Below are 27,619 nucleotides of genomic sequence, written 5' to 3' on the forward strand. Positions count from 1 at the left end.
AATGAACCAAAAATCTTAAAAAAAAAAAAAAAATTCATGTCATTTGGAGCAATTGTGGAATTATAGCGTTCACATCTACAGGAAAACAAATTTACAAAATACATTTGAGATTTATTGAGATTATCTTGGAAAGTCGAATACAAACAAACACTTTTTGGTCATATCTCCCCGAGACGTTATGCCAATGACCTCATATTGGTGTCAAACTACGCGTCTTGTCAATAGCTTTCAGCAAAAAAAAAGTTTAGTGAAATCGGTTCAGGTTTCATTAAATCAACTATAATTTTCAAAAATCTGCTAAAAACAAGCATATGGGGGTATCTCCCCGAGATCTTCGGCCACCGACCTAATATGTTTTGATATAGCAACTCATGAGATTATTCTCGATGTACTGCCGAAAAATATACCTAAAGTGGAAAATTTTTTTGCCTTGTAGACGTGTTTTAATTGTGAAAAATAATTGTGAAAATCAAGTAATTTCATAAATGCTAAAACACATTTCTGTTAAGTAAGGTTCAAATTAACCGTTAATCCCCTTTTTGCTTCTTGTCCGAAGTAAACCCTTGTACCCTCTTAACTTCAATTCAATTTCCACTCCTTTTATTCGTCTTATCGGAAATCAGTGCAACTGCAACTTCCATTAGTTTATGTGGACCATCTGGTCAAACAGCTGAATCGAAATAGTGCACAAAATAGTACACTTTTGTCCTACAGAACAATAATTTACATCATTTAAAAATAAATCAATTACACGGTCCATTCAGTTCAGACCTAAATAAGAATCAACAACGCCCAACGTTTCGGTGAATTATACATTCTAGCATATTTTTTCGTCGTAGTTATCTTCAGATTTTCCGGTCTAAAAAGGATAATTCCGAATTTATAGTTTTCAATAACTCAAAAATGAACCCCAGCAGTTGGCCAACGGAATATTTTCGAATAATCAAAAAAATCACGTAAAACCTAAGAAATTCATAAAGTTTCACCAAGAATTTCCATTTTTCCCGCTATTTTGCCCACCAATTCGCACACTATCAAACATTTTGTATTTCATGTTGGGGACACATTTTTTACGTAATTTCCAGTCTAAATACAGTTCGTTTAAGTATCAACAGCATCAGTTTCGTTGCCGTAACGAATTCAATCCAAAAATATTTGGAACGCATGGAGTGTGGGAAGGAATCGTATACGCAACGCAAAGATCTTGGCCGCATTTTTCTTGAAATTTATTTATTTATCAAAGAAAGGCTTGCCTAAGCCTATACGAATTACAATACATTTTCTTTGCTAATTCAATTTTATCGCAGATGGTACCACCGCCGTCTCTTTTGAATGCAATACAGTTTTGCAACCAGCGAATAGTACGAATTCGTTTTACATGGATTTAATGCGGGGACAACAAACACATTTTTTTGTCATGTTTTTATCTAAGTAAATTTATCCTTAAACATACCATCGTACGATTTAACATTAATGAGAAAGCTATTGTGTGGGATATATAGCTAAAGAGAGAGTGTGGTACTTAAGAACGTAATCTAATTGGTAAGTAAAAAAAAATCACTTCGTTTGCGTGTAAGCAGAAATTAATATCAAAACTACAAACCACAGGCCTCGTTAACAAAAATAATTTAGAAAAAACAAACAAACAAAACAAGTTTTCAAAACTGTTCATGACACGCAAACGCGTGCTAAACATTTCGTCATCTATATAAACCAACCACACACACACACACACACACAGCCAACGACAATTAAACTACCAATTTCGTTAGCATCAATCCAAAGCTCTTTGCATTCTAAACAGGTCCAAAACGTAGCCGAACAGTTGTCGTTAACTGCGTCCATTCGGTGCCAATGCTTGACTCGTCTCCGACTGAGTCGCGTCACTTTTAGCCGCCTTCGCCGTGTTGGATTGATGGCCATGATGCGAACGTATCGATTTCAGCTGTGTGGTTCCATTGAATGTGAAATTGACGTCTTCGCAGTTACTGAACGGATGCATTGGTGGCGTCGGATCAGTCTCTTCGACCCGTTCGTCGATGACCAGCGCCTGTGATGGCGGACTCATCGGTGTCATCGGGCTCATCGATATGCCGCTGTCCATGTCTCTGGGGCTTCTTGACAGATTTTCGATTGCTTTTTCGATATGTTCCGGCAATTTGATTGTGTCGCTGGGATCTAAACGGGTGGGTCGCATGCGACTTTGCTGCCGTATCTGTTGATAGGTGTTCTCGAAGAATGGCGTTTTGGTCGATTTGACTGGTGAGGCCGGATCTTTGTCCAGATTTTCGTTCAGTTCCTCGAGCACTTTCAGCGGGAAACCCAGCTGGGAGTTCACCGACATCGATTTGCCAATTTTACGTTCAACGAAAATCGGTTTCTTGCGGGGCGGTTCGGTCGATTGAATGTACTGAACGATTCGTCGGACGTCACCAGGCATTTCGATTTCATGATTTTTGTCGATAAGCTGAGACAAATATTGACCGAGTGCCTCCACCGTCACTTCCAAACTTTGGACTTGTGTTTGCAAGGCTTGGATTTGACTTTGTTGCGACGATCTCGTTTTTTCCAGTTGCGCAATACTGGACTGAGCAAACTGAAACGTTTTGAAAAGAAAAAGTTAATTCGGCCCTTCGTTCGTCACGAGCTGTAAAAGTCGCACCTGTAACTGTGTCTCCAGATGGTGGTTGTTCTCCTTTTCGCGATTAAGTGATTCCAAATGGTGATTGGTGGTCGTGATTTCCTCTTGAAGCACATTGTACTCCACTTGATACTCGGACAACTGTTTCCGAATGTCCATCGAGAAAACATCTTTCATTACCCGGTCCAATGTGACCGCATCCACTTGTGGTATAACATTCTTGATGTAGTCCATGATCTCCTCGAAATTGTCCCGCTTCAGCAGTTCGTCTTTGTGGACGTCAAGCAGGGCAACTGCCACTTTGAAAATTACCTCTGGCGATTCGAGGAACAGCAAATCTGTAGAGACAGAAATGGTTCATCAGTCGGATACAGTACAAACCACAACGAGACGAAGAAATTCGCATACCAAAAACTCTCGTGACGAATCCCAGTGGAAATTGCGAACTGAAAACGGTTAGTATCCATGGGGCAGCATACAATGTGGGCGGCACATCATTTTCATCGAGCCAGGTATACAAATCGGGAATGTGATCGCGAACCAGACGCGACAATTGGTACAATTGAAGCTGGAATTGCTTCATGTCTGGCAAGTATTTCGTTCGCATTTGTCTTCTGAACATCAGATGCTTCAGTAAGTTGAAAGCCTCCTCTTCCTCACACTGTAACAGTAAAGCGATCAAAATACGTTCGACGAAACAAACACGCCAAGTGACTGTCTTACGTGCAGCAGTAAAACCCCGCAAATGAATCCTAATCCCTGGCAGTAGCCCAATTCAGGATCTAAAATGGAATACGCTTTCAAGATGTTAAACAGGGCCAGCTGACCAACACCAAGCGACGCTTTATAGTACAGATGATTGGGGAATGTGCGACCTAAATCAATGAAAATGGCGTGCTGATGGTCGGTCAAACTTTTCAGCAGAACTTTGTACGGCGTGTCGAAATTAGGAAATTCCTTGACATCAACGGGTGCGGTGTTCATCGAAAACTGATTGGCCAAATACATCCAGATGTCACCGCGAGCCGAACGTGGTACACCTGTTTTAATGGCTTGCAACAACACTTTCGGATCCCTCTTGTTCGATATCCGCAGCTGTTTACCGATGAACGTTTCCCAATGGTCGACCGCTTGCTTGTCGCACGGTATAATTTCGTCGTAGTCCAATTTAATCTTTTTCAATTCGTGTTCGTCATGCCGAGCCTGCAGTCGAGCATTTTCCCTTTCCATTCGCGCAAGAAGAATCGTTTGTCGGATAGCTGTTCGCCAAAGTTGACGCAGCTCTTCAGTGGATCGCTTCTCGTGACGTTGCTTCTTGGTGCGACGATGGCGTCGAGGTGACATGTATTCGTGTTCGGTGTCTGCATTTTTCGATGGTGTGACGACCCGATTAAGCATTTCCTGGCGCCATGAGCTTGCATGGTTCTGACTCTCCTTGGGACTGTTGCCGACTTTAATGAAACTGGAATTGAAATACGCGGGTCGGTCAAAATCAATTGCCGGACCAATGCAAAGCATTACTTACATATCCATCATGGGTGACTTCAATTGTTCAGAATTGGAACGTGATGTTGGTGTTGAACCGAAGGACGATGTCCTGGGACGTATACCATCCGAATCGGATTTTTTGCTTCCAGATTCCGTCGAGTTATCCTAATTGAACGAGATGATCAAAACTAAGAAACTATTGCCAGCTGAGCAATGTAACACTCACCTTCGATTGCATTTCCTTTACAGTCGCGGCGAAATCGTCCTTGCTATTCTTCCTCTTCAGCAAATGATCGAACGAGCTGGTCAACGATCTCTTGGCTTTCATAAATATGGTGCTGCCGCCCAAGTACTGATTCAAAAACTCTGATCGATTTTCGGCAGTGTCATGAACATGTCTCTGCTGTCTACTCTCACAATGCGCTCGTAACAACATCATCAAAAATTGATTCTGTTCGCCCACACTATGGTCGGCCATCTCTTCGGCACCGTAATACTTGGCCCATATCACATTCTGCTCTTCCTCCGACAACAAATCGATTCGACGAAATATCACCGTCTGGGTCTTTTTCTCCGACATTCCTTCAACGTCCGCACACAATTTATGGTACCACAGCATCGGACAATGTTCGCACGAAAAAATTTGATTCTCTTTGCTCTTTGACTTCGAGCACGACAAGAACGCTTGCGATATTGTTGCCACAATATCATCGGCTACCGATTCGGACTTACATTTGAACACATAGCCAATGTAGCCGTCACTATGCTGTTCACGGCATATAATGCCGAAATGATCGCCGCTCTTGTGACCCTGAGCACATGACGCAACGTCTTTCAATTCTTTGTACAGCAACACTTGTTTTCTGTCCGGACTGATCAAGCGCAGATCAGTTTTGCCAATCAGAAATACCATCGTTCGATTCTGTTCGGCTAACGGTACTGAACCAATCGATGCCGAACGGTCTCGTTGCTTCGGTACACTGCGAATGGAAATTGAGAAATCGATAGTAGAGACATTGCATTGAACGTGAATTTCGATGGATAGGTGTAAGCACATCAAACACAAAAAAATATTGGGATGGCAAACAGGGTTAGGATGGGGTTTATAAAGCAATATCAACTGTACTTTCAATAGCGACAGTGCTTCAAATCATTAAACTTTCTACAAAAAAATTGTTTTCTCTGTGCAGTCTGGGGAACATACTATAGTGCGGTGCGGCAATCTATCGAACGGCAGCGAAGGTTATTTGAATCTAAGAAATTTACACAAACTGACGTTGCATTGCTTCAACCTGCTATTCAATTTCTATGACATTCCAAGAAGAAACCCAGACAGAAACTGATTGGCATCGCCTTCAATTTAGTAGCATAAAACAACCAGAAATAATGCACTGAATGCCGGAACCTAAAAATTTACTAAATCAACTGCTTGCATAGACATAGACATAGACATCGAATAGCACCATGGAAAGCTGCTTTATAAACTGTCGAGCTTTGATTTTTCGACATCAGCTGTAAGTCTGACTCGGTGCTACATGTTTGGTCGTTTCCAATGCCTTTGCATCGATTGCCATTTTTCTGGGATACACGCTGGAATTCCCTGGAATTCGCTGGAATTTAGTGGGTTCCCTGCTGCTTTCGATGTATATTAATGACGAGGTGTCTAAGGTCGACGTTGCATCATAATGTTGATGTACTCCAGTCCCTGCGATTGAGTAAGTTCTGCATGGCCTAAATTTGACCTGTTCTGATATTCGGCGCATGGGTTCTGGTTGCTTTAGTAGGGGTCATTCATTCTTTCAACTTTTACTTGGGTAACATAACGGGTCAGTAAAATTACTTCACATCATGCAGTAATGGAGGGAAGAAAAAAATTGCGGAAGGTCTGCAATGTCGACATAGTCAGGCTCTCTAACAAAGTCCAATGTTCGAGAAAATTATTTTCCAAAATTCCTTCGCCAAAAAGTTGTCTTTTTTGGAAGAAATTGAGGAGATTTCGGAAAATAATTCATTCGAAAATGAGGACCGAGGGTTGAAGCAATTCCATTCACATCTAGTACAAACACAATTTAACGCTACGGGATCACTACATTTGGCACACATCGCGCCATGATTACGTGAAAGCTCAATTTAACAAAAATTCATCGAACTGAGCTAGCACTGAATAGACTGGTGCGTCAGATTCCGGAGCGTGAATACGTACATGCTAGCACAACTAGCTATTCGAAACACTTCAAACCGATCATAGTACTCACGTTTCAATATTCTCAACCACTCTCGGTGGCGGAGGTGATGGCAGAGGAGCAGACTCGCTACAGAAGTAACGAAAGTCAAAAACGATCGAATAAGCAAAAGAAAGAAACATTTCAACGATAACAGCAATAACAAGCCACTTACTCATTGATGACAGGAAGCACCACTTGACTCTGACCGCGTAACAGTTTTCGCTTTGTTGGAAGGCTGTTCTCCTTGTTCTCCTCATTCAGTTTTGTGTTTAGAATTTTATCCTTAAACTCTTCCGCATCTGCCTCGTGTTGCTGTTGATCGTCTCCGTTCATTCGCAGTCTGTCCTCATCTGAACACGAATCATTTGAATTGCGTCTGGATAGATTGTCCATTTCCACAGTAGCTATTGAAAGCTGAAAAGGATTCGCTTTTCAAGTAATTGAATCGAATCAAAGTTCTACAAACGTTTACCCTTCTAGCTGCCTCAGTCTGTAATTTAATTTTCTGTGCATCGTAAGCTTTGAACTTCGGTAAAGCGTCGTCGATAAATGTGTGCGGCACTCGTTTGTGTGAAACTTTAATCTTTCCCACATACATCACTTCAAAGAACTGAGTGTTATTCGGCGATATATCAACATAACCAACAGTCGCCGATGACGACGTTCCACCACCAGCGCATACCGTGCCAGCCGAATGATTCAATCCACTCGTATAACTTTTCGATGAGGCCATTTTCGTGGATGTTAACGACGGACTGCCATCATGCTGGGCGAAACGTACTGCCTCCGTTTGTTTCAGATTCGAAGCGGGTGTCGAATGGACACCTTGGCCTTGCAGCGCCTTCTGCAGTGTCATGTCATTTGATCCGGATGAAACGAACGACGATGGTATGCTGCCAACTGATCCGCCAAGCGTTTGACTCGGGTCGCGCATTTGATGCATCAATTCGGTCATCTGTGTAAGCAGAAATGAAAGAAAGAAATTTTTAGCACGAGACATGTGAATGCACAGTGGCTGTGCAGTGTTTCAGTTTGTATTTTTAGCGACAGATGAAAAAGGTTTTCTGTTTGTCTTTTAAATTAATTACACCGACGACGATTTTTTATCAATTTCAAAACCATGCCACACAACATCGTCGGTGAGTTTTACGATGCTGACACAAAATAGTCCCAAAATAAACACAAAACGTTGTTGTGCTATAATATGAGCAACATGTTGCTAGTAGACGGAATAGCGTCAACGTAAACGTGAATTTAAAATCTAATTTTGTTTGAAAATAGTTTTCGCGTTTCAGTAATATTTTCTACGAGAATATAGACATTGTGATTTGACTTGCTGTTGTCACTCGCTCTTTGATTTATTTTTCAACATTCTTCAGCAACAATTACTGCTTGGTATGATTAAATACCATTCGAAACTCAATATCCGCATAGAGTTCAGTATTCATGAAACTAAATTAAATTCCACAACCAACGACAGTAACTGCAACTTAATGAACAATGTTGCATATCGTAGTACGATATTAGCGTACAACTGAAACTTTAATTCGCGTTTTAATTGAAAAAGGGTTTGGAATCTACTGTTAGGCCATCCCAATTTGAGTATAGCTTGTGTGATCTCAGCGACCGCATGAGGATTGTTTACGGTTTTGTCTAACCTTCTAGAATGGGTCAAATTTTAATACTTTTTTTTTAAACGTCTGATCTAGAGATGAGCGGGCCGACGTTTTTTCAATACCCGACCCGACCCGGCCCGATCCAATTTTTTGAACCCGAGCCCGACCCGACCCGAGACTTTTCTCTTCGCGGCCCGACCCAACCCGACCCGAAAAAATCATCGGCCCGACGTGACCCGACTTTTTTTTACTATAAGAAATTTAATGAAAAATCATTTTCTACGCATAAAAGCTTTGCAATAATCTTATACGCGAAGTAAAATAATAAAATAAGTTAGTGTTTCATGCTTTATAGGCTTTTATTGGCTTACTTTAAATTTGTATTTCTAAGTCGGGCCGGCCCGAATTTTTGTTTTCAAAACCCGACCCGACCCGGCCCGAATGAATTTTCAAAACCCGGACCCGAACCCGATCGGGCCGGGTCGGGTCGGGTCGGGCCGATGTATTTCGGGCGGCCCGCTCATCTCTAGTCTGATCCCTGTTTGCATTTAGTATGGTCCAGGATGGAAGTAACTTTTTTTTAAATATGTTTTCCCATCCTTCTTCTTAAAGATACATGTAACCTCGCTCTACTACACTGGAAAAAAAATATTAAAAAAAAAAGTTTTTCACAAATCGACCCATCCTCAACCAAGATCTCTTTCCGACAAGGTAGCGAACATCTGAAGATGTCAATAAACCGCAATCAATAAACTCTGAGACATGAAACAAGACTTGTGTCAGAAAAAAATGGCTCCGTTCGCCAGAAATGTACTGAAATAGTATATTACTATACAAGAGAAGAAATTTTAAAGCCCTCGGACATTTTTACTCATCGTGATACGAAATATCAAATTGTTTCCCGAGTGTAGTATGACGTTTTCCTTTTCGAAGGAGGGAAATACATTTCCCTAGGGACGGAAAGTCCATTTTACCTCCCTAGTTAAGGAAAAGTCTGTTTTCGAAAAAGAAAATTTGTTCCACAACTTTTCATTCCCAATTATGTATGATAACTGAAAAACCCGAAAAACGCAAAGTGGACGGCTTGACACAAGGGACCCGACTAAAACTGATTCTTTGCCGCAAATACTGTACCGACTTGCTGCCGCAAATACTGTACCGACTTGCTGCCGCAAATTTGCTGTTGCGAAGTGGGGAACTAAGTCCTCGGCTTTGGCTCGAAGTACAAATTCCCCACACGCTTTAACGACAAATATCCCAGTAATGTATTATTTAACAGACACGAATGTGTAATGTCATTTTCGAAATTATCATGGTTTTTTAAGCGTAGTCCCTACAGCATCGATTTTGATTTCTCCTGCAGACTGAGCACCAGATTGATTGAACTTAAGAAAACATCTTAAAGAAAATTCCTTTTTTCGGTGGTATAATTACCATGACTTTCCGCCATTAATTACATCCATTAAACAGATGAAAAATAGAGTATTAAATAGACGTACAGTCACCTAATAGTGTCGGCGATTTTAAAGCGAAATTTCGTTATTTAATCAAATGGGTTTACTGCCAAGAAATACACGCGATCAAAAAATGATTGTTGCGTGCTATCCATACGTTCGAATTATAAGACGAAATCACTTTAATCTTCTCATCAACAATATCTTCAAATCACCGGGAACGAAAGTTATTTCGTTTCCAGTGTATCCAATATGTGCGAAACAGGACATTTGCGTAGTATTTCGAAAATTATGCAAATTTTATGCACAGAGTACAATTTACACGCTGCCACAACGTACCGCACACATAAAATTTTAATTGTATAGTTTAAGGTTAATGTCAAGTCATGAGTCTATAAAATAAGACGACAGTCAACTCAATTAATTATTGAAATTGCTTTGTGTTTCTTCGGTGTAATATTTTCCATGCTCAAACAACTTAGTTATTCTGCCAAACAATAATTGTGTTGTATAATTTGTAGGTATTGCATAACTTTATGCATAGCCTGGCGCTCTTAAATTTGATGTTAAATAATTCAGTTATTGTCGATATCGTCAAACGTGCCCAGTGACAATGACACAATGCATAATATGAAGTATTTTGAAACTTAATATAATTATTGTATACTGACTGGCATCATTGTACCATGGAATATTTAATTAATTGAATTAGAAGATGCAAGCGCATTTTTTCCAGTAGAAAGTAACGTCATGCATCAGACATTTAGTTGGTTGTGTGTGGGTGAAAAATCTGCAGGAATTGCAGGGCCTATTTTTGAGAAAAAATTTTCTCGAATTTTCTCGATTTTCTTGAAGCTTTTTAGATTTTCTCGAATTTTCGTGAATTTTTTTTCGAGAAAATTCGAGAAAATTTTAAGAAAATCGAGAAAATAGGCCCTGCTGTATTCTATTTTGAATAAGGTGGTATTCGTTTCCGGTATCTGCAATAATATGGCCACTGCTTCCCCCTGAATAATTTCAATAATAATGCAATATCCTTTAAATCTCGATACAGTCGACGTCAGTGAAATTTAGACATTAATTTGCGTCAGCTGTTTTTCAGCTGGTCCTCTCATACCAACAGAACTGGTCATATGTCTTTACACGGTTTTATCACTACCACGCGCGTATGTGCATTTACTTCAGTTTTGTATGAATTGACCAGCTGCAAAACAGCTGACGCCTATTCATGTCTAAATTTCGCCGTCGTGAACTGTATAACTTTCAAACGAAAGATTAAGTCTTACGACGTAGATGCTGCGAAAGAAGGATTTTTAGGGTAGCTCGCTTATCTGTTATGAACTCGAATAAATCTTTTGAAAGAGATAATGACAGAACTCTGAACATTAAGATCAGTTTGAGCGCTACATTATCATATCTGTGTCAGAGTAGTTACCTTCCACAAATTCACTTTAATGTGACAAAATACTTTTAATGTTAGGAGATCAAAGAGTGACTAGATGTCTCAGAAAATGCAACTTAACTATCGAGTCGATCTTTATTGCGGTTATGGCTTTGAAATTCATTCGAATCGCAGTTAAATCGTTGCAATTGTAATATAATTTGCCTATCAGCCCACCCTAGAAAATGTCATAAACTTTATCATCATCGAGTCCTTCAAATGTGCAACAAATTCCAGCTTTATTACTTATTATTATTGTTGTTGCATCAATTAGTGAATCAACATTAAATGTTCGAATCTAAGCAAAAGGTGGTTGCCTTGATTCCAATTGATTCGAGACGATTTGAATTTATGCGTCTTGTACGAATTTACGGCGCGAAAATTGTTGTGTGGATTATTGTACAGATCGTATAGGTAAAACTGACAGCAAAATTACAATCGATTCCCAGAGGCATTTGACTGCTGTGCTGATATGTGATAAAATTCATCGAAAATTAATTTTAAAATTGATCCCTGGGGACGAAGCTTAGATAATCGTTTAAGTGAATGCAGTTAGCGATATTAGTTAGTCTAGAAACGTTTTACTGATTCGATGAGATTTATGCTTCCACTTACATTAGCCTTGAAGTACTAGATTAAGTTGACAGTGAAATCTACTAAATTTATTGCTTCAAAGTTTTGATAAAAATGTGAATGTGTCATTAGCGAAATAGTGGAATCTTTCAAGGTAGAATACAAAGCACCGTCAATTATATTGAATTCCCGATGTTAAAAGAACATAAAACAAGTTTCATAAACCATTTTTACCTCATCCTCTCATCTATTTTTCAAATTTACAGTGAAACGTGAGAGTGTACCCTCAACGTAACAATGAAGGTAGAACGTGAGAAGCGCAAACGAATTGGTCAATTTACTTTTTATTTCACTTGTATGCCAAGCGAACTCAATTTCATTAATGACTTTAAGTGTCTTCTAAGAAACAATTCGAACTTTGCACTTGACAAACATATGGATTCAGTCACACAAACGCTAAAATGTAGACTAATCCTGTCGCTTAGATCCATCACAATCTACTCAAAAACTTATAATTTTTGATTATGAAACTACTCAAGAGTGACATATTCACTGGATGGATTTATTGTGAATTATATAGTCAGCTGGCCTGATAAGTTCAAGTTCGTAAGATTTAGGGTTTTTTTGATGACAAACATTTCAGATTTTGATTTTGACATGAAATTCTACGACTTGAGCTGAAATTATCAGATTATAAATCTGTTACTTCTTTTGTTCGAAATATAGTCAAGCGTTAAAAACGAAATCTATTACTTCATTCGTTCAACATATAACATGCTATAAATAAGGCCATGTTGATAAGCAGTCATCGTTTATTCTTTTCATTGCTATCGATAAGTTTGTTGAGTGTTATTACCAGGGAATGTTTTTGGCAAAGCATTTTCACGTATTTCTTTGACGTTTTCCCACTTTTCCTAGTATTTCCTTAATTCTCCCAAAAAACATTATTGGGAAACTCCGGCAAAAAGTTTGCCCGGTTACTACGCACTTAACATACCTAATCACCAGACGAGTCTACTGTTATTAATACGAAAATGATTGAAAAATGGTTTGAATAAAAAGAAAAATTTAAAAACAAAAAGAAAAACATCTGACGCGACACAAGATAAACAATTTCAGAAATATAAATCGCAAGAAAAATGCGAAAACATCTAAACCGACATCACCGTCAAGTGTCTGAGTAAATATGAAATAATCGAGGGAGGATATAAACCAAATGGAATCAATAAAAAATTCGAAGACACAATTTGAAAGCTTTCCGTTTTAATGAAAACAATGTGAAAGAGAAAGAAGTGTGAGAAAAATGTTCAATTTTCAAAACTAAACAAAATGAAATGTGAAAACTCTGGTTTGATGAGTTTTATTATTAATCTCAGGAAATCATCAGATTGAAACTACATTTGAATAGAATCAACAAACGAACACGTATTATACTCTCATGCTAATTTAATTTCTAAATTATAAATAAACAGATGCAAAATTCATGCTCTCACAAACATACTTTTCTTCGCGTGTTCAATGTAGATGCATCACTGATCGAACTGACTAAAATATTGTCGCGATTGAAGGGCACCGTAAACATTTTCGCTGAATTATTTAAATTGAGCTTTGATTTTATTTCGATTAATGCGTCGAAACGGCAGGTAGGTCAGTCGATTGATGACTTATTTTTTCTTGTTGTCCCACTTGTTGTCGGCGCAGAATAGCAATATAATAGCAACAATAATGAATAATCGCAAGCGGTCGTTAGCTGACTTTGTAATTAAATTGTTTTAATGTGCGAAAACACTTAGGTACATTAATGGTTTCGAAAAAAAAACGTTTTAATGTTCAAATAACAACCTTTTCCGTTTGTATTTCGTCTGTGTGCGCCAAACCTCTATTTAACTGATTGTTGTTGCTGGTTTGTTATTACTTGTATCGTGATAAAATTAATTTCCCATCAATTACAGACGGTGCGACCTTCATTGAATCGCTGAACAAAAATTTATTTTATCACATTAACGATCATCAAAAGTTTGACACTTTTTCGTCCGAGAACACACAATATTTTCAATAAACATCCATTGGCGTATTTGCCAACAGAAGAAGTGTTAAAATCAACAATTTTTTTTCAACGTTTTTTTGCTCGAGTCAATGCAAACAGCCGCGACGATAATGCAAAAAAAAAAAGTTAATTAATTATCCAACTTCACTCGTCGGAGTAATAAATATTTCACAGCAAACGATTTGTAACGTTCGACGATTCGCTTGCAACTGACTCTGTGCACGCCAGATAAATAAATGAGTTTTTCTCTAAATTAAGTTTTATGTGATCTTGAGAGTATAGCGCAGCTGACAACTTTGTAGATTTTAAAACGAAATTATTTTAGCTCTTTCGTTATTTAACTTTACGCTCATAGAATATATACATATACACCTACACCAACCGACCGACAACATCGACCAGAGACTATTGAATGTGATGTTTACAGGCGTGCAAAACATTTTGAAACAAACATTTTCTAACCAAATTGCAATTTTGTTAATGATAAAATTCGCTCGTCCATATGTTTTAACGTGTAAACGAAACGGATGGCACAGTGCCAATGATTTTCATCGCGAGAAACGAAAAAGAAACTCAATTTTGACAACTGAAATCGGTTTATGTTCAGCAACAGATTGTTATCACTTTAAAGCCGAATGGGAATGGACATTAGTTTTACGGTTTCGTAATTCGGTTTATTAGGTTTCAACCAGCCGGACTTGTGCAATCTCTCCGCATACGGGGACTGTTTAGTAATAATGAAAATTGATCGATGCAAATATTTTCATATGTTCCAGCTGTTATTCGTTCTAGTGCCTAGAGCAAAAGGATAATTGAATTTGCCAACTAAAATTCACAAACTGTAAATGAAATGCGTTTGGGTCGTTTCACGCGAATATGAGACGCCTAATGACGCAAAACTTTTCGCGAATGTGAGAAACCTAATGAAGCAAATTGTACACCAGTCCGGTCATTGTATTTAGCGGGAAAGTCTGTTCGGTTTCGTTGCAAATTGAGTGCGAACTGTCTTAAAATGAACATTTTATTACCGGTGACTATAACTTCAGCACTAAATAACTCATAAATTAGAAAAAATAGTCGATCTAGATCAATAATGTTGACTGTAAACTCTGGTCTAAAGACTTTGTCAGGAAAACTACTGAAGCCTGTAATTGACTGAAGTTACAGACTGTATTTTACAGTAGTGAAGCAGATTAATTCCGCGAGTGCTGTCATAACTGGATTCAGTCAAATCGTATTTTTCAATTGTTGAAGTAATAGATTCATTGGGTGTAATATATTCCAGCGACGGAATTTTTGGATTTACCAATGGAATTGCTTCTTTTACAAAATTTTAAAAATATCTTCTCCAATATTTTCATCAAATTGGTACCAATTCGATGAAAATATTGGTAAATCGAGTTATTTATAACGCTCACCCAAAACTAAATAACGCTCGAATATTACCACGAAAGTGTCCAGTGGGCAAGATCTTATTTTAACATACATTTGAAAGGAGATATGTTAGCCCAGGAATTGTGATATCTTAGTAAAGGAATTATGATCGAGAGATATGTTGAAGTGAAAAACATAAATTACAGGCCGGTCACATGGAATGGCTCAAAATTAACACGTAAATGCATTTTCCATGCACAAAATTTTATTTTAAATAGAAATGTAAAATGAACCGTATAAACGGTATGAAAGTGTTCAGTTTCAATGACTGATTTTATCTAATTACACATTTGCAAAATTTTGATTCATGTAAATTATATTCAACGTATACCTCTCCAGTTGCTCAGCTGTCATTATTTATTTAAATGAACCGATTTTCTTTTGAAACAAAAAGTTTAATGACGTTATCGCTTTATAATAGCACAGATTGGAATCACCTGTCCAGACGGAAATAACTGAGATTTACAAAAGTTTAATTGTGCATTTGAATAGATAATTGAATTATAACGTACGGTTATGACATTAGTGCAGAGAGAGAAAAAACCGTGCAATTCGATGATGAATGATAATTCTGCCAATTAAATTTTGTTGGCGCCACGACAAATCGTGACTGATGTAAGAAGAGACTAAATGGAAATTCGTCGTATTGTTACAGCTTGGAAAAACCGTTTTAATTCTTGCGACTAAGAATTTCCTTTCCCTGAACTGGAAATTCACTTCCCTTTTTTACAAAAATTGAAAATGAGTCCTTGAAAATCCATGTCTTCGAGTATAGCCCCTACAGTGAGCCATAGTGAAGAACCGAACGATTTTTTATTCAATTTTAAAGAACTTAAGTACATTCAGCAAACAACTAGTTATTAATTAAAGGAATCATCGTTTGACGGTGTTAGCTTCATGCAAAATTAAAAGTTACAACTTTCGGGGAAAACGTGAGAAGTTTGTATGCAGCCGATCGCAGACATCTTCAAAAAATGATTCCTCTAATTAATATCTAATTGTTTGCTGAGCAAGACACTAAACAATGCCGTCACACCCCAAGCCGAGACTTTAGCCGATTAAAAATCACTCTGCTTTCCTCCCTGTGTCAACCTCGGGTACAATCGACAAGTCAATGATGTTTTCAATGCAGAGAAAGCTCAAATGTTTTATCCTATAAGCAGAAACCCACAATGTCTCTCATCGAAAATTGAGCTTAACAAAAACTTGTTGACTTTACTTCGAATAGAATATCGAACCGATGCATCTGTATAGATAAGCACAGACTAAACACGATTGTCATAACCTGATATTAGCCAGCGGAAAGCAATTTTTTCTGATATCAAAAGTCAATAAATCTTGTCAAGTTCAAGGTTGTACCTGACGTACACTGGTCTGCTAATTTTTATTATTTTTATTGTGTCCTATTGGCATGCATTAAGCTAACTCTAAGTTATACTTATGCAGATTCATATCAGATGTATAACTCGTTCAATAAAAAAATATTTCTGTAAGACGCACCACAATCTCCTTGTGAATCGATCAACGGATTTTGAGTGAAAGAGCGTTTTATCGAAAGTCCACTTTTTATGTATGGCGTGAGAGAGAGAGAGAGAGAGATTTCAACTATTAATGTTAGAATAGTGAAGAGAATGTTGGACTGAACTGAACAGTTTTTGAAAAACCACTCCTAATGATTTAAGAAAATTGGTTAAATCGGTTAAACCGGACAATTAAAAGAAGAAACGAAATTATAACACCTATAACTATGGTCAAGAACACCTATAACGATCGTCAGTGTATTTACTAGTATTTACTAGTATTTACTCCACCATTATCAAGATTGGCAATAATTTTCATTTCTGATTTCTATGGGAACTGGCGAATGCAACAATTTATGTAATTGTTGAAGCATTGCTTGCGGAAGTTAAAAGCTTGCACCATGGTGGTAGACTATGACGGCCTCGCACTCAAAATATAAATCGAAAAGAGACAAAATCTACTGTTCCGAAATTGTTGTTAATATCGATCGTGTTTTACATGATTTGTCTTGTCTTCATGTGGTACCACTTCTCGAACCTGTTTGCAGCACGAATTGGTGATTAGTAGGTCTAGTTTTCAAAAAATGTCTGGAAATTTTTTTTACACAGCTGGGCGATGATTCTCATAAACTCGTAACTCCACATATTCGTAACTTACCAGTTGCATGTATAAAATCCCATTAAAACTGTCAAGTTAAACGAATTCTTAAACGTTACGAACACTACAAGAATCTACGCCTACTGACCTGATGTTTAAGATGTTCATCAGGGCCGAAAAACGTCCATTATCGTACAACGGGCGGAAAATTTACACGTTTCACTCTCTCAAAGACTCTGGAGGAAACTGTTGCTATAATGGAAACTGTTGCAGCAACAGTATTGATATGTGAATTATCATATTTTGGTTTTATCTAGGATATGATATTTCTAGACCCACAGATTCCGGCAGCTGTTATATTGAAGGAATTTTTTGATTTTTTTCCAGTTGGAAATATTTATCGCCAATTTCCTTGGATAATAACCGATAGACTATTCATTATTAAGACTGTCAAATTTGTGGGTCTTGAAACTATGTAGAATCTGTTGACAACGAAAATGTGATTATTCCTTAACTCTTTTAAATGTATCCCCACCGTTCCCATAAAAGTAGCCACTAGCTACAGATATTGAATATAATTTGATTTAAAAAATTCTCTAAAGTAAAACACACACCACAAAGGACACTAGACTCATGTGAGAGGGGCAGGGAATGCTTTTCATTAAAAATCAACAAATTATATGGCTCTGCAATAAAATTCTCGCAATTCACAACTTATAGAGCTACAAATAAAATGACAAACAAAATGTATCCAAACAAAAGTTATGTCTATAATTTACTTGTTTGTGTGTTGAATGTGTTTGCTGAATGTACCAATTTAGTCTCATTATTTTTATTTAAAATATTTTTTTTACTGTTTGACGATGCTAATAATTTATTGCGCACATTTCAATTTTAAATTCTGCGTTTGTTTGTATTCGATTTTTTGTGTTCAAACAACACGAGAATTAGAAGTTTTTATATTGTTGCTGACCTACGAAACTACTTTTTGCATTAACATATTGTCAAAAGAGTCCAACTCTATGTTTCAATTTGTTTGTCTACATTTTTCACCATTATTAGAAAAGATCCATTGTTGTTCCTTTAATGCATGCTACAGTCGACGTCAGTGAAATTTAGACATAAATTTGTCTCAGTGGCTTTCCATCTGGACTACTTATACAAACAACAGTACTTGAACGTCTTTAAACCGGTGAATTAGTAGCATAAATGACTATGAGCAGTTTTTTTTGTTTGAGTGAAAAACAACTACAGCAAATTCATGTCTAAATTTCACTGACGTCGACTGTAGCACAAATTTATTTTTTTTTAAAGAAAAACAATGGATCTCTCTAATAATGTAGCACGTTCAATGAATGCGACAAAGAACGCTTGTAGCATGTAGCATTCATGTTATAGTGATAGTAATGATAGCAAACGAAAGCAAGTCGATTTGAACCTGAATTCTGGAAAGACGAAGATACTTCGTGTATGCACGTCAGGAAACTGTGTACTAACCATCGACGGCAAGCAAATAACGGAAGTTGACAGCTTCAAATACCTCGGAAGCATAATCACAAACGATGGTGGCGCGGATGTTCAATTCCGGATCCAAAAAGCGCGACAATCATTTGGAGCGTTGAACAATATTTGGAAATTATCACAAATTTCAAGGAACCTGAAGATTCGCATCTTCAAGACAAACTGTCTCTCAGTGCTGTTATATGGCTGTGAGACGAGGAAAGTGACGAGCTCGATAGCATCACAGATCCAAGTTTTTGTCAATAAATGTCTAAGACGAGTTCTGAAGATCTTTTGGCCGAAGGTCATGTCAAACGAAGATTTGTGGCGCATAACCGGTGTTGAGAACACATGGCATTAATGATCAGGAGAAGAAAGTGGACAGGACACACTCTACGTAGACCCAGTGAAGACATAGCGAAAGCTGTGCTAGATTTAAATCCACAGGGAAACAGGAAGAGGGGTCGTCCAAAGATTACGTGGAAAAGGACAATCATCGAAGAAGCCAAGTATCAAGGAAAGACTTGTAACGAAGTGAAAGCCTTGGTGCTGAATCGTGTGCGATGGAGGCAATTTGTTGGTGCCTTATGCTCCCTCGCGGAGTAAGACAAGATGATGAATGATAGCAAACACAGCATTTTTCAATTTGTCATGCCGCAACAGTTGTGGGCACTAAGTGCTACAAATCGAGGGGGAAACCACTCTGATTAACAGCGTGTTAATCACTGTTAATCATGTTAATCACCGGTTAATCGTGTTAATCATGTTAATCACCGGTTAATCATGTTAATCACCGGTTAATCTCAAAATTGAGTATTTTTTGTCAGGCTCAATGGCGTTTTAGAGTCGCTTCTCTATGTCAACTTTTTTGATTGTATCGCCTCTGCCCCTAAAAAACTGTCTTTTTCGATAAACGACTACAAAAAAACCATTTACTAATTCGACACGAAGATCAATAAAAATCATTAAAAAAAAGAATGGCCAATGAATGAACTACCAACTTACACGTAATCAACGTTAGGGGCCATTCATAAATGACGTCCACTACTTTTGGTCGATTTTTGACTCCCCCCATCGTCACGCAAAAATGGTCAAATTTTACCCAATTTTGCTAGTGTCGTCACGTTTTCTTGTGTCCCCCCCTCCCCCAGAACGCGGACGTCATTTATGAATGGTCCCTTTAATGAATTTCCGAATTAACATCTCGTTCGCTAAACAAACAAACCAGAAATCTAGAAACCTGCACGGAATATAAAGCAAAAATTAAAAACACAAAATTTCCACTCACCTCTTCAATACAGTCACTTTCGAACAAATAAATATGCAGCAACGGATCTCTGGGATCTTTCATTAAATAAACGATACCATGCTGCGGTCCAACAATTTGCATTATCGTTCCATCGCCAGTCGATGATTTATTGCCAGTTGAGACAATTGAAAAATCAGTGAATTTGTTTTTCAATCCGTTTGTGGATCGACGGGCGGTCACCTTACACATGCCAACAATGTATTTTAATTGATGGGCAAATTGCAATTCAAAATCACAATTGTACGTTTCCAGTACACCATTGTCGATGCCTACAGATAGCTAGAAGATGGAAGAAGGAGAGAGAAATAGAGAAATAATCAATTTTTCAATTCATTCTTATTGTTGCATGGATTGTCGTCGAAAGACTCCTTTTGAAAGTTTTTCGCTTTTTTCATAAAAAATAAAGATCAACAACGACAACCATAACAACAAAACCAAAATTACAATAAAGTACTTGTAAGAGTCTGATGTTCTTTTTCATTATACATTCTACAGACAATTACCGAGTACTATTAATAGTCGTTTTTGCATTTTCATTGAGAAGAAAACTTTGTAATAAGATTTATTATTAACTTGGTATAGACTTATAGCGAATAGGTGCACAGCATAGGATGTAGCGTTTTGCTTTTGTTATATTCTCATAGCACTCACTCTAGAATCGACTCATCACTTTTAAGTGCTAAAATGAATGCAGTTTTCGTCGAATTGTTTCTTGAGCAAAAACAGGCGCTGAGAAAATTCACCATATTGGTGAACTTTGACGCAGTGCCGGTGCCGATAATTTCAAAATTGCCAAAATTGCAAGTTGTAGAAATGACAAGCAATTCTAATTCATCCACTGTCTTATCGTAAGTTTGTATTGGACAATTCGTTTTTCGAAATGTGGTACAACATTGGTACCAATTCTTAAGGCACCGAAATGGATTTTTTTTCGAATTGGTAATGGTGGATTAGTGCTTGACTGCGTCACAAGTAATGGGAACGAAATAGTTATGCAGCGGATGCCCTAAGAACGTTGAAATTACAACTTCACTAACTGTTGAACAATTTCGAAGCAGTGATTTGTCTTCCTTCGATATTGTAGTGACGATAGGAGGTATGGTAGGAGCTAATATGGACGTTCAAAGTCGAATTCAAAAAGCGTGACAAGCTTGCATCTCTCTAAGCAATATTTGGAATTCGACACAACTAAGGAGAAACTTGAAGCTGAAATTCTTCAAATCAAATTGCATCTCAGTATTACTCTACGGCTGCGAAACTTGGAAAATGACATCGACAGCGAGGAAAGAATGAACGGAAGTCAAGGCGCTCTCACCGAACCTAGTACGATGGCGACAATTTGTAGAATGATGACGATAGGTGATGATACATCCGTGGTTCCGCTGCAGCTGCTTCACAAAAAATTTAAAAATTTGCACAGAACGGCACAGTTGTTGGTGCAGCGAATCAAAACAACCACTCCAAAGGTGGTCATCATCTGACTTCTTACTTCTCCAAGGGAGCATAGAGAGTCTGCAAATTTTCGCCATCGGATTCGGTCACATACGTCCCTGCGACCAACGTATGAGTACTTTTGTTGGTACGAGTGAACCAGATTAAAAACAGCTGAAGCAGACTTCTGTCTAAATTTCACTGACGTCGACTGTAAGTTCGAAAAACAGCAAGAACGTTGTTCGGAATGGTAGGAAGCAAATACTACGTATGTTTGATTTGTTATGATCGTTTCACATTTGCAAACTTCATCTTAAAATATGGAAAATCAGATAACCAAAATGAACAAGCAAGCACCTATAAACCACCAAACGCTTTTTAACAATTGGAAATAAAATAAATCGAAGCGCTTCACCCTAAAGCGCATACAATCGATTTTGTAATTCTGTTTTGTTTTTCTTCTGGTTGATTTTATTTTTCAGCCATTGACGAAATGAAGTAAATAAATAAATAATTTTTTTATTCATCACACTGCTTATACGTATATGTAGATTGTCGTGTAATGACGATTACAAATAACTCATAAATGGGATATTTCAGATCGGAAAAATGTCCGACAGAGAAAGCAGATGGGAGAAATGTGACTAATCATCTATTTTCGAAGGCGATTGGGTGTTATGATGTTAACTGAGAGTAGAGTAACATGCATGAACAGTCGCTTTTCTTCAAACCACTATCGGTGTAGTAAGTCTCAAACTTGGTTGAGCTCATCAATTGGGGAAGTGAATATACGTCAAGCCTTTAAGTGTGGTACTCTCAATTAAGTCGTTGCTTTGGATAAGTCTTTCGCAACTGTTACATGGTCACAAGAGTTGAATTTTTGAAGTTTCTAATGTGCTCTGAAAATCGACCATAACACACCAATGTCAAGTTTTTAATTTCTCACATTCTACATTTTATTACGATAGCGTGAACTGTGTAGACAAGAACGGAACGAAATAATTTTTTTTCGAAAGGTTTTTTTTTTTTTTAATAAAGGTTAGAATAGACAATTTTCAGTTTTTGATTTTTGACCACCTGAAGTTGTTCCAGACCATAGTCGAAAAAATGGATTTTCGGGATCTATTGACCACTAGAATTTTTTGTGGACCGGTCTCTTTCGAGATCCGCAGAATCGACCACATCTATTGCAAATGATTAAAAAATCCGGGCCTTGGTGGAATTCGAAAATGAAAAATGTCAGTGTCAACAGGGAAACAAACCCCGGGGGAAGGTGTGTGAAGCATACTATCTCATTAATATTACACAGCTAAACCCTTTCGTTATAATCATAATAAACTGTAAACATTCAACGTAAAACAAACGAGTTTATGAGTTTCTGCATTGCGTGCAATTTCGAATCAACAATAAATTGTATTGGAATAGTCGCTGCTGCAGTCGAAAATATAACCTGAATGTTTTGCTCTGTATGCATGTATTGGATATGTAGTTTTACCTTTTCATACGACTCCCTTGTACATATATCCGATATTGTCCACGGCAACATAGCTGCCGAAAATCTTGGATCAACAGATGCATGACCTCTCCACATCAAAGCAATTAATTTGGTCTTCATATCGATTTATTTGCACTGCACTGTCACTGTATTAAATTCCAATCGGTGCAACAACATTTGAGTTTATTATAAATCGAAATGAATGCACATCGTTTTTAGATTAGCACATTGGAGTCCATTTCAAAAGGAATGAAACAAAACACTTTTTTTGTAGGAAAAATCAATGCACCAATTTTTCTGCAACAAATTTTTTTTCATCGAAATATTTATTTGAACAAAAACACATAACCGAAACCATCCGACAAAATCAAAACATTGGAAGTTTGTTTCTGGCCTAATCGTTTTTAATGAATTTAAATTGAAAACGTGATCACACAAACATTTTTCAATGTCTTAACTGGAATTGAAATCGAACGGATTTCAATTGATAAAATCGCGTAGCCCAATCAATTTAACCATTCTTGTCGAAACAACAAAAAAATAATTTGATTAAAAATGACGTTACAGATCGCATGCGTCACAATTGAAATTATTTTGAAAGGACGGATGAGACGGATGAGACAGAGAGGAACGTCACCGCGCGCCATCACTTACGTTATGTTAGCGCCATCTGCCGTTACATAGCTGTTGTGAATAGCGGGTACACCTAGTGAAAAAAAGCATAAATTACCGCGCATTTCAAGATTCGAATTTTACGATGCTCACATATGATTTGAGCTGTTTAGTGGCAGGGGACTTAGCGATAAAATCGAAAGATGAATGAATGGAATTTTCCGAGTGAAAATACGAAATATTTGGCGTAATTCGACAAAATCTCTCCAACCGCGTCATAGGAATTTCGACTTAGCTCATCAAATTGTGACGATTTCTTATTTTTAACTAAAAATTTGTGGTTTAATATAATACCAATTGCTCACTAGTTAGAGCTAATACCACAAAAGTTTTGGTGAGTTGATTCACCTAATATTTCATGGTTTTATTTAGTACCAAAAATAAACATGATCTTAACTATAACCGTTTTCAATAGATGAAAAATATCGTGAAATGGTTAACCATGCAGACCTCTGCTTTAAGAATTCGTGATATCACTCTTAAGGTACTCTCGGTGGTACACTCGTTTATTTTTGAGCAACTTGCTTATGTAACGGTTTTTCAACAAGTGTGATTGCATTCGGTGGTGTTTCTGTTCCATTAGTTGAGAGGTTATCACTTTCCTACCTCCGGCAATCTGCAAAGCATCCGGATTCACATCCATGCCGTTTCGAAATTTCAAGAACAAGAAGCAGCCGAGAAATATTGAAAATGAATCATCAAACGAAAAAAGGTCATAAAAAAGGTTTCAAAAGTGCACGAAAGCGTCACGAAAATCAGCTGGTGGGAAACGATAATATCAATACTCTCTCTAGCATCCAAACCAGGGCCTATTTTTCAGATTTTCTAATGAATTTTAAAGAATTTTGATGAATTTGATGAATTTGATGAATTTTAATGAATTTTAATGAATTTTAATGAATTTGATGAATTTTAATGAATTTTAATGAATTTTAATGAATTTTGATGAATTTTAATGAATTTTAATGAATTTTCAAGAATTGTTATCACAGTGCTGTATATGAAAGTACTTCCAGCATTTCTCATTAATTACAAAATAAAAAAAAAAACTAAATTCTACGTTAGTTACAACTCGTTTATGACCCGTAAATAAAGATTCAATCTGTTTCCGAGCATCATCGGATCTCTAGACGTTCACACATTTGCTTAAATATTTTCTAGCCTTTAAAATCGGCATCAGGGAATCTGGCACACAGTGCTAAAAGAACGCACTTTTGAACTACGTAATCGACTTTATGATTCCTTTTACAAAATGTTGGTATTGAAAAATTGTGTGCGAGTTCACATTTTACGGAGTAGAAAAATGCGTCGTTTTAGCACCGTGTGCTAGATTACCCCACGCCGTTGAAATCGTGAGTCGTATATTGTGCCGGAATGGCTACCAAAAGGCGCATCGGGCGGATTGGCTGAAAAAGGCTCAGGGGCGCATAAATAAACTTTATTGGTCTGAGGGGCGCCAAAAAAGCAAAAGGCGCATCAGGTATCGAACAGTATGGCCAGTCCAGGCCTGGTATAGTTCAGATGAGGCTATTGTATACGTTCTAAGCGGAAACTACTTTATGCGGACATGGTTGACGTGCTTTATGTCTGTATTCAAAAACCGCGTAAATACAATTTCATTATGTTATATTTTACATAAATCTCGATTTCCACTTATAATAGACAGTTTGCGCGAATGACGTATAATTTATAAGTCAACTTATAAGTTGGAATTTTTCATAATTCCTCATTACACTTTGACGTAAAAAGTAGAAATTATAAGCTATAATAAGTCATACGATTTTACGTATTCCACGTAGCTTGCGAATAGTATCTTTATCATTGCGGAAAACACCGTTGCTATTCTTAATCATATAAGAAAGACGAACGTGAAAGCCTATATTTTTAGAGTACAGCTAGCTCTAACTACTTAAAAAGCTTGAATTTGAAAAAAATTGTTACTGATAAAACTATAAATAATTAAAATCGATACATTGTAAACGAAATACATTCAAAAAAATTAAGTCTAGTGTTTCCAGGCCGAGCAAAGCTCACTTTAGCCCTGCGTAGACAATTTTTTGTTAAACTTTTTATTTTCCAACAAATTTGAAACGGAAACGAATTTTAATGAAGCCTAAAGAAATTTAATGAATTTTAATGAAAATCGATGAATTTCACGAATTTTCATGAATTTTAATGAATTTCGTGAATTTTCATGAATTTTCAAGAATTTTAATGAATTTCATGAATTTTCAAGAATTTGATGAATTTAATGAATTAAAAATAGGCCCTGATCCAAACTCTCTCAAAAAATCGACTTAGGGGGGAAAATAAGTTTGAGAAACGCTGATTTTTAATATGGCGTAAACACAACAACAACAACACGAGCGAACAAAGTAGCAGTGTTTCATAAACGTATTTACCCCCTTAATAATTGTAGTTTGGTTGCTAGGGAGGGTATTGATAATATACAAATCGAAAATACCAACCGTACCGGTATAACCCTGATGGACCTAAACGATGACTGTCTCAGGGAAATATTTACTCGTTTAACCGTCATGGATTTGTGCTCATTATTCGAAGTGTCTGAGGCCAATAAAAATATGCGCTTGAAGTCAATCACCAATGACGTATTTAAACGAAAGCACACAATTTGTAGAATGATTACATTTCCACAACGATTGTTAACTAGGGATGGGAGGCGTTCAAAATTATCGATAATATCAATCGAAAGAAATTATCGATAATTGATTAATCATATCGTTATCGATAATTTAATAATTATCGATAATTATCAAAATATCGAAATTCGATAATTATCAAAATATCGATATTTTGATATTTATCTGAAAATTCATGATAATATACCGATATATCGGAATATATCGATAAATATCGGATTTTCGGACCGAAATATCGAAATATCGATATATCGAATTATCAATATCTTGATAATTATCAAAATATCAATAATTATCGATTATCGATATTTTTTTGATAATTTTCGATAAAAAAAGTCGATAATTATCGATTATCGATAATTGATAATTATCGATAATCATTTTCATTATCGCCCATGCCTATTGTTAACCAACTTTGGACCTTTGATATCAGATCTAACGATTTCTTGTTGTTATGATCGGAACATTGGAAATCGTAAAATTAAAACGATAACTCGATGCTGCAATGGTACGTTGAAATCGCTTAACCTTTCTGGATTTACATTAGATGTATACGAGCCAAATGATGCGCTCCGTAGTCTTGAAATAGTAGATTATTCACCTCTGTCCACATGTTTATTTAGACACTTGGGGAGTTATTGCATGAGCCGAAGGCGAATGTTATAACCCCAAGTGTCTAAATAAACATTTGGACAGAGGTGAATACGCTATTTTATCTACCGACGGCAAAATAATAGCACTTTTTCACTGCTATTATTTCACCTAGGTAGATAAAACTTATTATTAAAGGCTGCTATTTCGAAAGTAATCCTGAGAATCTATTCGCAAGCTGCAAGTCGTTGGTGGAATTTTCCTTTAATCACGTCTTCGATGATGATTTCTACGACAGCGTCTGCACACCAGAAATTGATGCCATGTACCGCCTTCACTTTCCTCAATTGAAGTCGTTCATCGGCGGCTGTACCAGCGAAGATTTTAAATATTTTATTTCGCGTCACACGAATATACAGAATATAAACGTACCCTGCGCTCAAATACCCATAATAGCTGATTATTGCAGTGATTTGAGGACATTGTATGTTCCTATTTCTATCGATGATCGGCTTGCCGAAAATAAAAAATCTGTAAAGAGGATTTCCGGTTTTAAGAACTTAGAAAAAATCATCATTGATGGAGAACGGAGAATGGAGAACGTAATGTATTGGATAGATCAGCGTGGTTACTGATGTGTGGCAAACAATATTCATGCGAGCCTGTGAGCTAGTAAAGACGTGAATATTGTTGGCATTAGTGGTTAACGTTAAATGTGGCACATAAACATCTGAAATGACTTCATTTTTGCTCGTCTCGTTGGTCGAGTTGGATAGGCGCTGGATTTATAAACCAGAGGTTGCTAGTTCAAGCCCAGCTGTAGACACATGAGCAAAAATGCTTTCACTTCAGATTTTGATGTCTAGTATGTTTCACTTAATAAAAATAAAAATTTGTTGGTTTTACACCAGAGTTCACAGGAAC

The 27,619-nt window shown here is 37.1% G+C and overlaps 1 protein-coding gene and 1 long non-coding RNA gene across 6 annotated transcripts; one reads left to right on the forward strand and one right to left on the reverse strand.

Moving 5' to 3' along the window:
• Nucleotides 1–1,213: 1,213 nt before the first annotated feature.
• On the reverse strand, nt 1,214–23,305 carry LOC119083976 (TBC1 domain family member 4). Of its 5 annotated transcripts, XM_037193780.1 has the most exons (11): nt 22,773–23,305; nt 19,826–20,125; nt 6,827–7,309; nt 6,527–6,768; nt 6,385–6,441; nt 4,356–5,109; nt 4,167–4,294; nt 3,365–4,103; nt 3,050–3,302; nt 2,663–2,979; nt 1,214–2,596 (listed from the first exon to the last, which is right to left on the reverse strand). In XM_037193780.1, the coding sequence occupies exons 1-11, from the start codon at nt 22,890–22,892 to the stop codon at nt 1,832–1,834; spliced, it is 4,158 nt and encodes a 1,385-aa protein (XP_037049675.1). In that variant the 5' UTR covers nt 22,893–23,305; the 3' UTR covers nt 1,214–1,831. The 5 variants fall into 5 exon arrangements, with proteins under 5 accessions (XP_037049675.1, XP_037049676.1, XP_037049677.1 ...); XM_037193781.1 differs by lacking the exon at nt 6,385–6,441; XM_037193782.1 differs by lacking the exon at nt 19,826–20,125 and having other exon boundaries at nt 22,773–23,088.
• On the forward strand, nt 16,054–27,418 carry LOC119083994. The gene is made up of 3 exons (XR_005088982.1): nt 16,054–16,064; nt 18,814–18,817; nt 27,288–27,418. It is a non-coding gene; the product is annotated as an uncharacterized LOC119083994 (long non-coding RNA).
• The last annotated feature ends 201 nt before the right edge of the window (nt 27,419–27,619 follow it).

The sequence above is a fragment of the Bradysia coprophila genome, unplaced genomic scaffold (assembly GCF_014529535.1).
Source record: "Bradysia coprophila strain Holo2 unplaced genomic scaffold, BU_Bcop_v1 contig_732, whole genome shotgun sequence".
Classification (NCBI taxonomy): Eukaryota; Metazoa; Arthropoda; class Insecta; order Diptera; family Sciaridae; genus Bradysia; species Bradysia coprophila.

Bases quoted from the DNA above. Each gene is read 5' to 3' on its own strand.
- LOC119083976 (XM_037193780.1), bottom strand. From the start codon at position 22,892: ATGAAGACCAAATTAATTGCTTTGATGTGGAGAGGTCATGCATCTGTT. The intron at 6,442-6,526 runs GTAAGTGGCTTG...TTACTTCTGTAG, and splicing joins GTGCTTCCTGTCATCAATGA to CGAGTCTGCTCCTCTGCCAT. The intron at 5,110-6,384 runs GTGAGTACTATG...TTCCATTCGCAG, and splicing joins GTGGTTGAGAATATTGAAAC to TGTACCGAAGCAACGAGACC.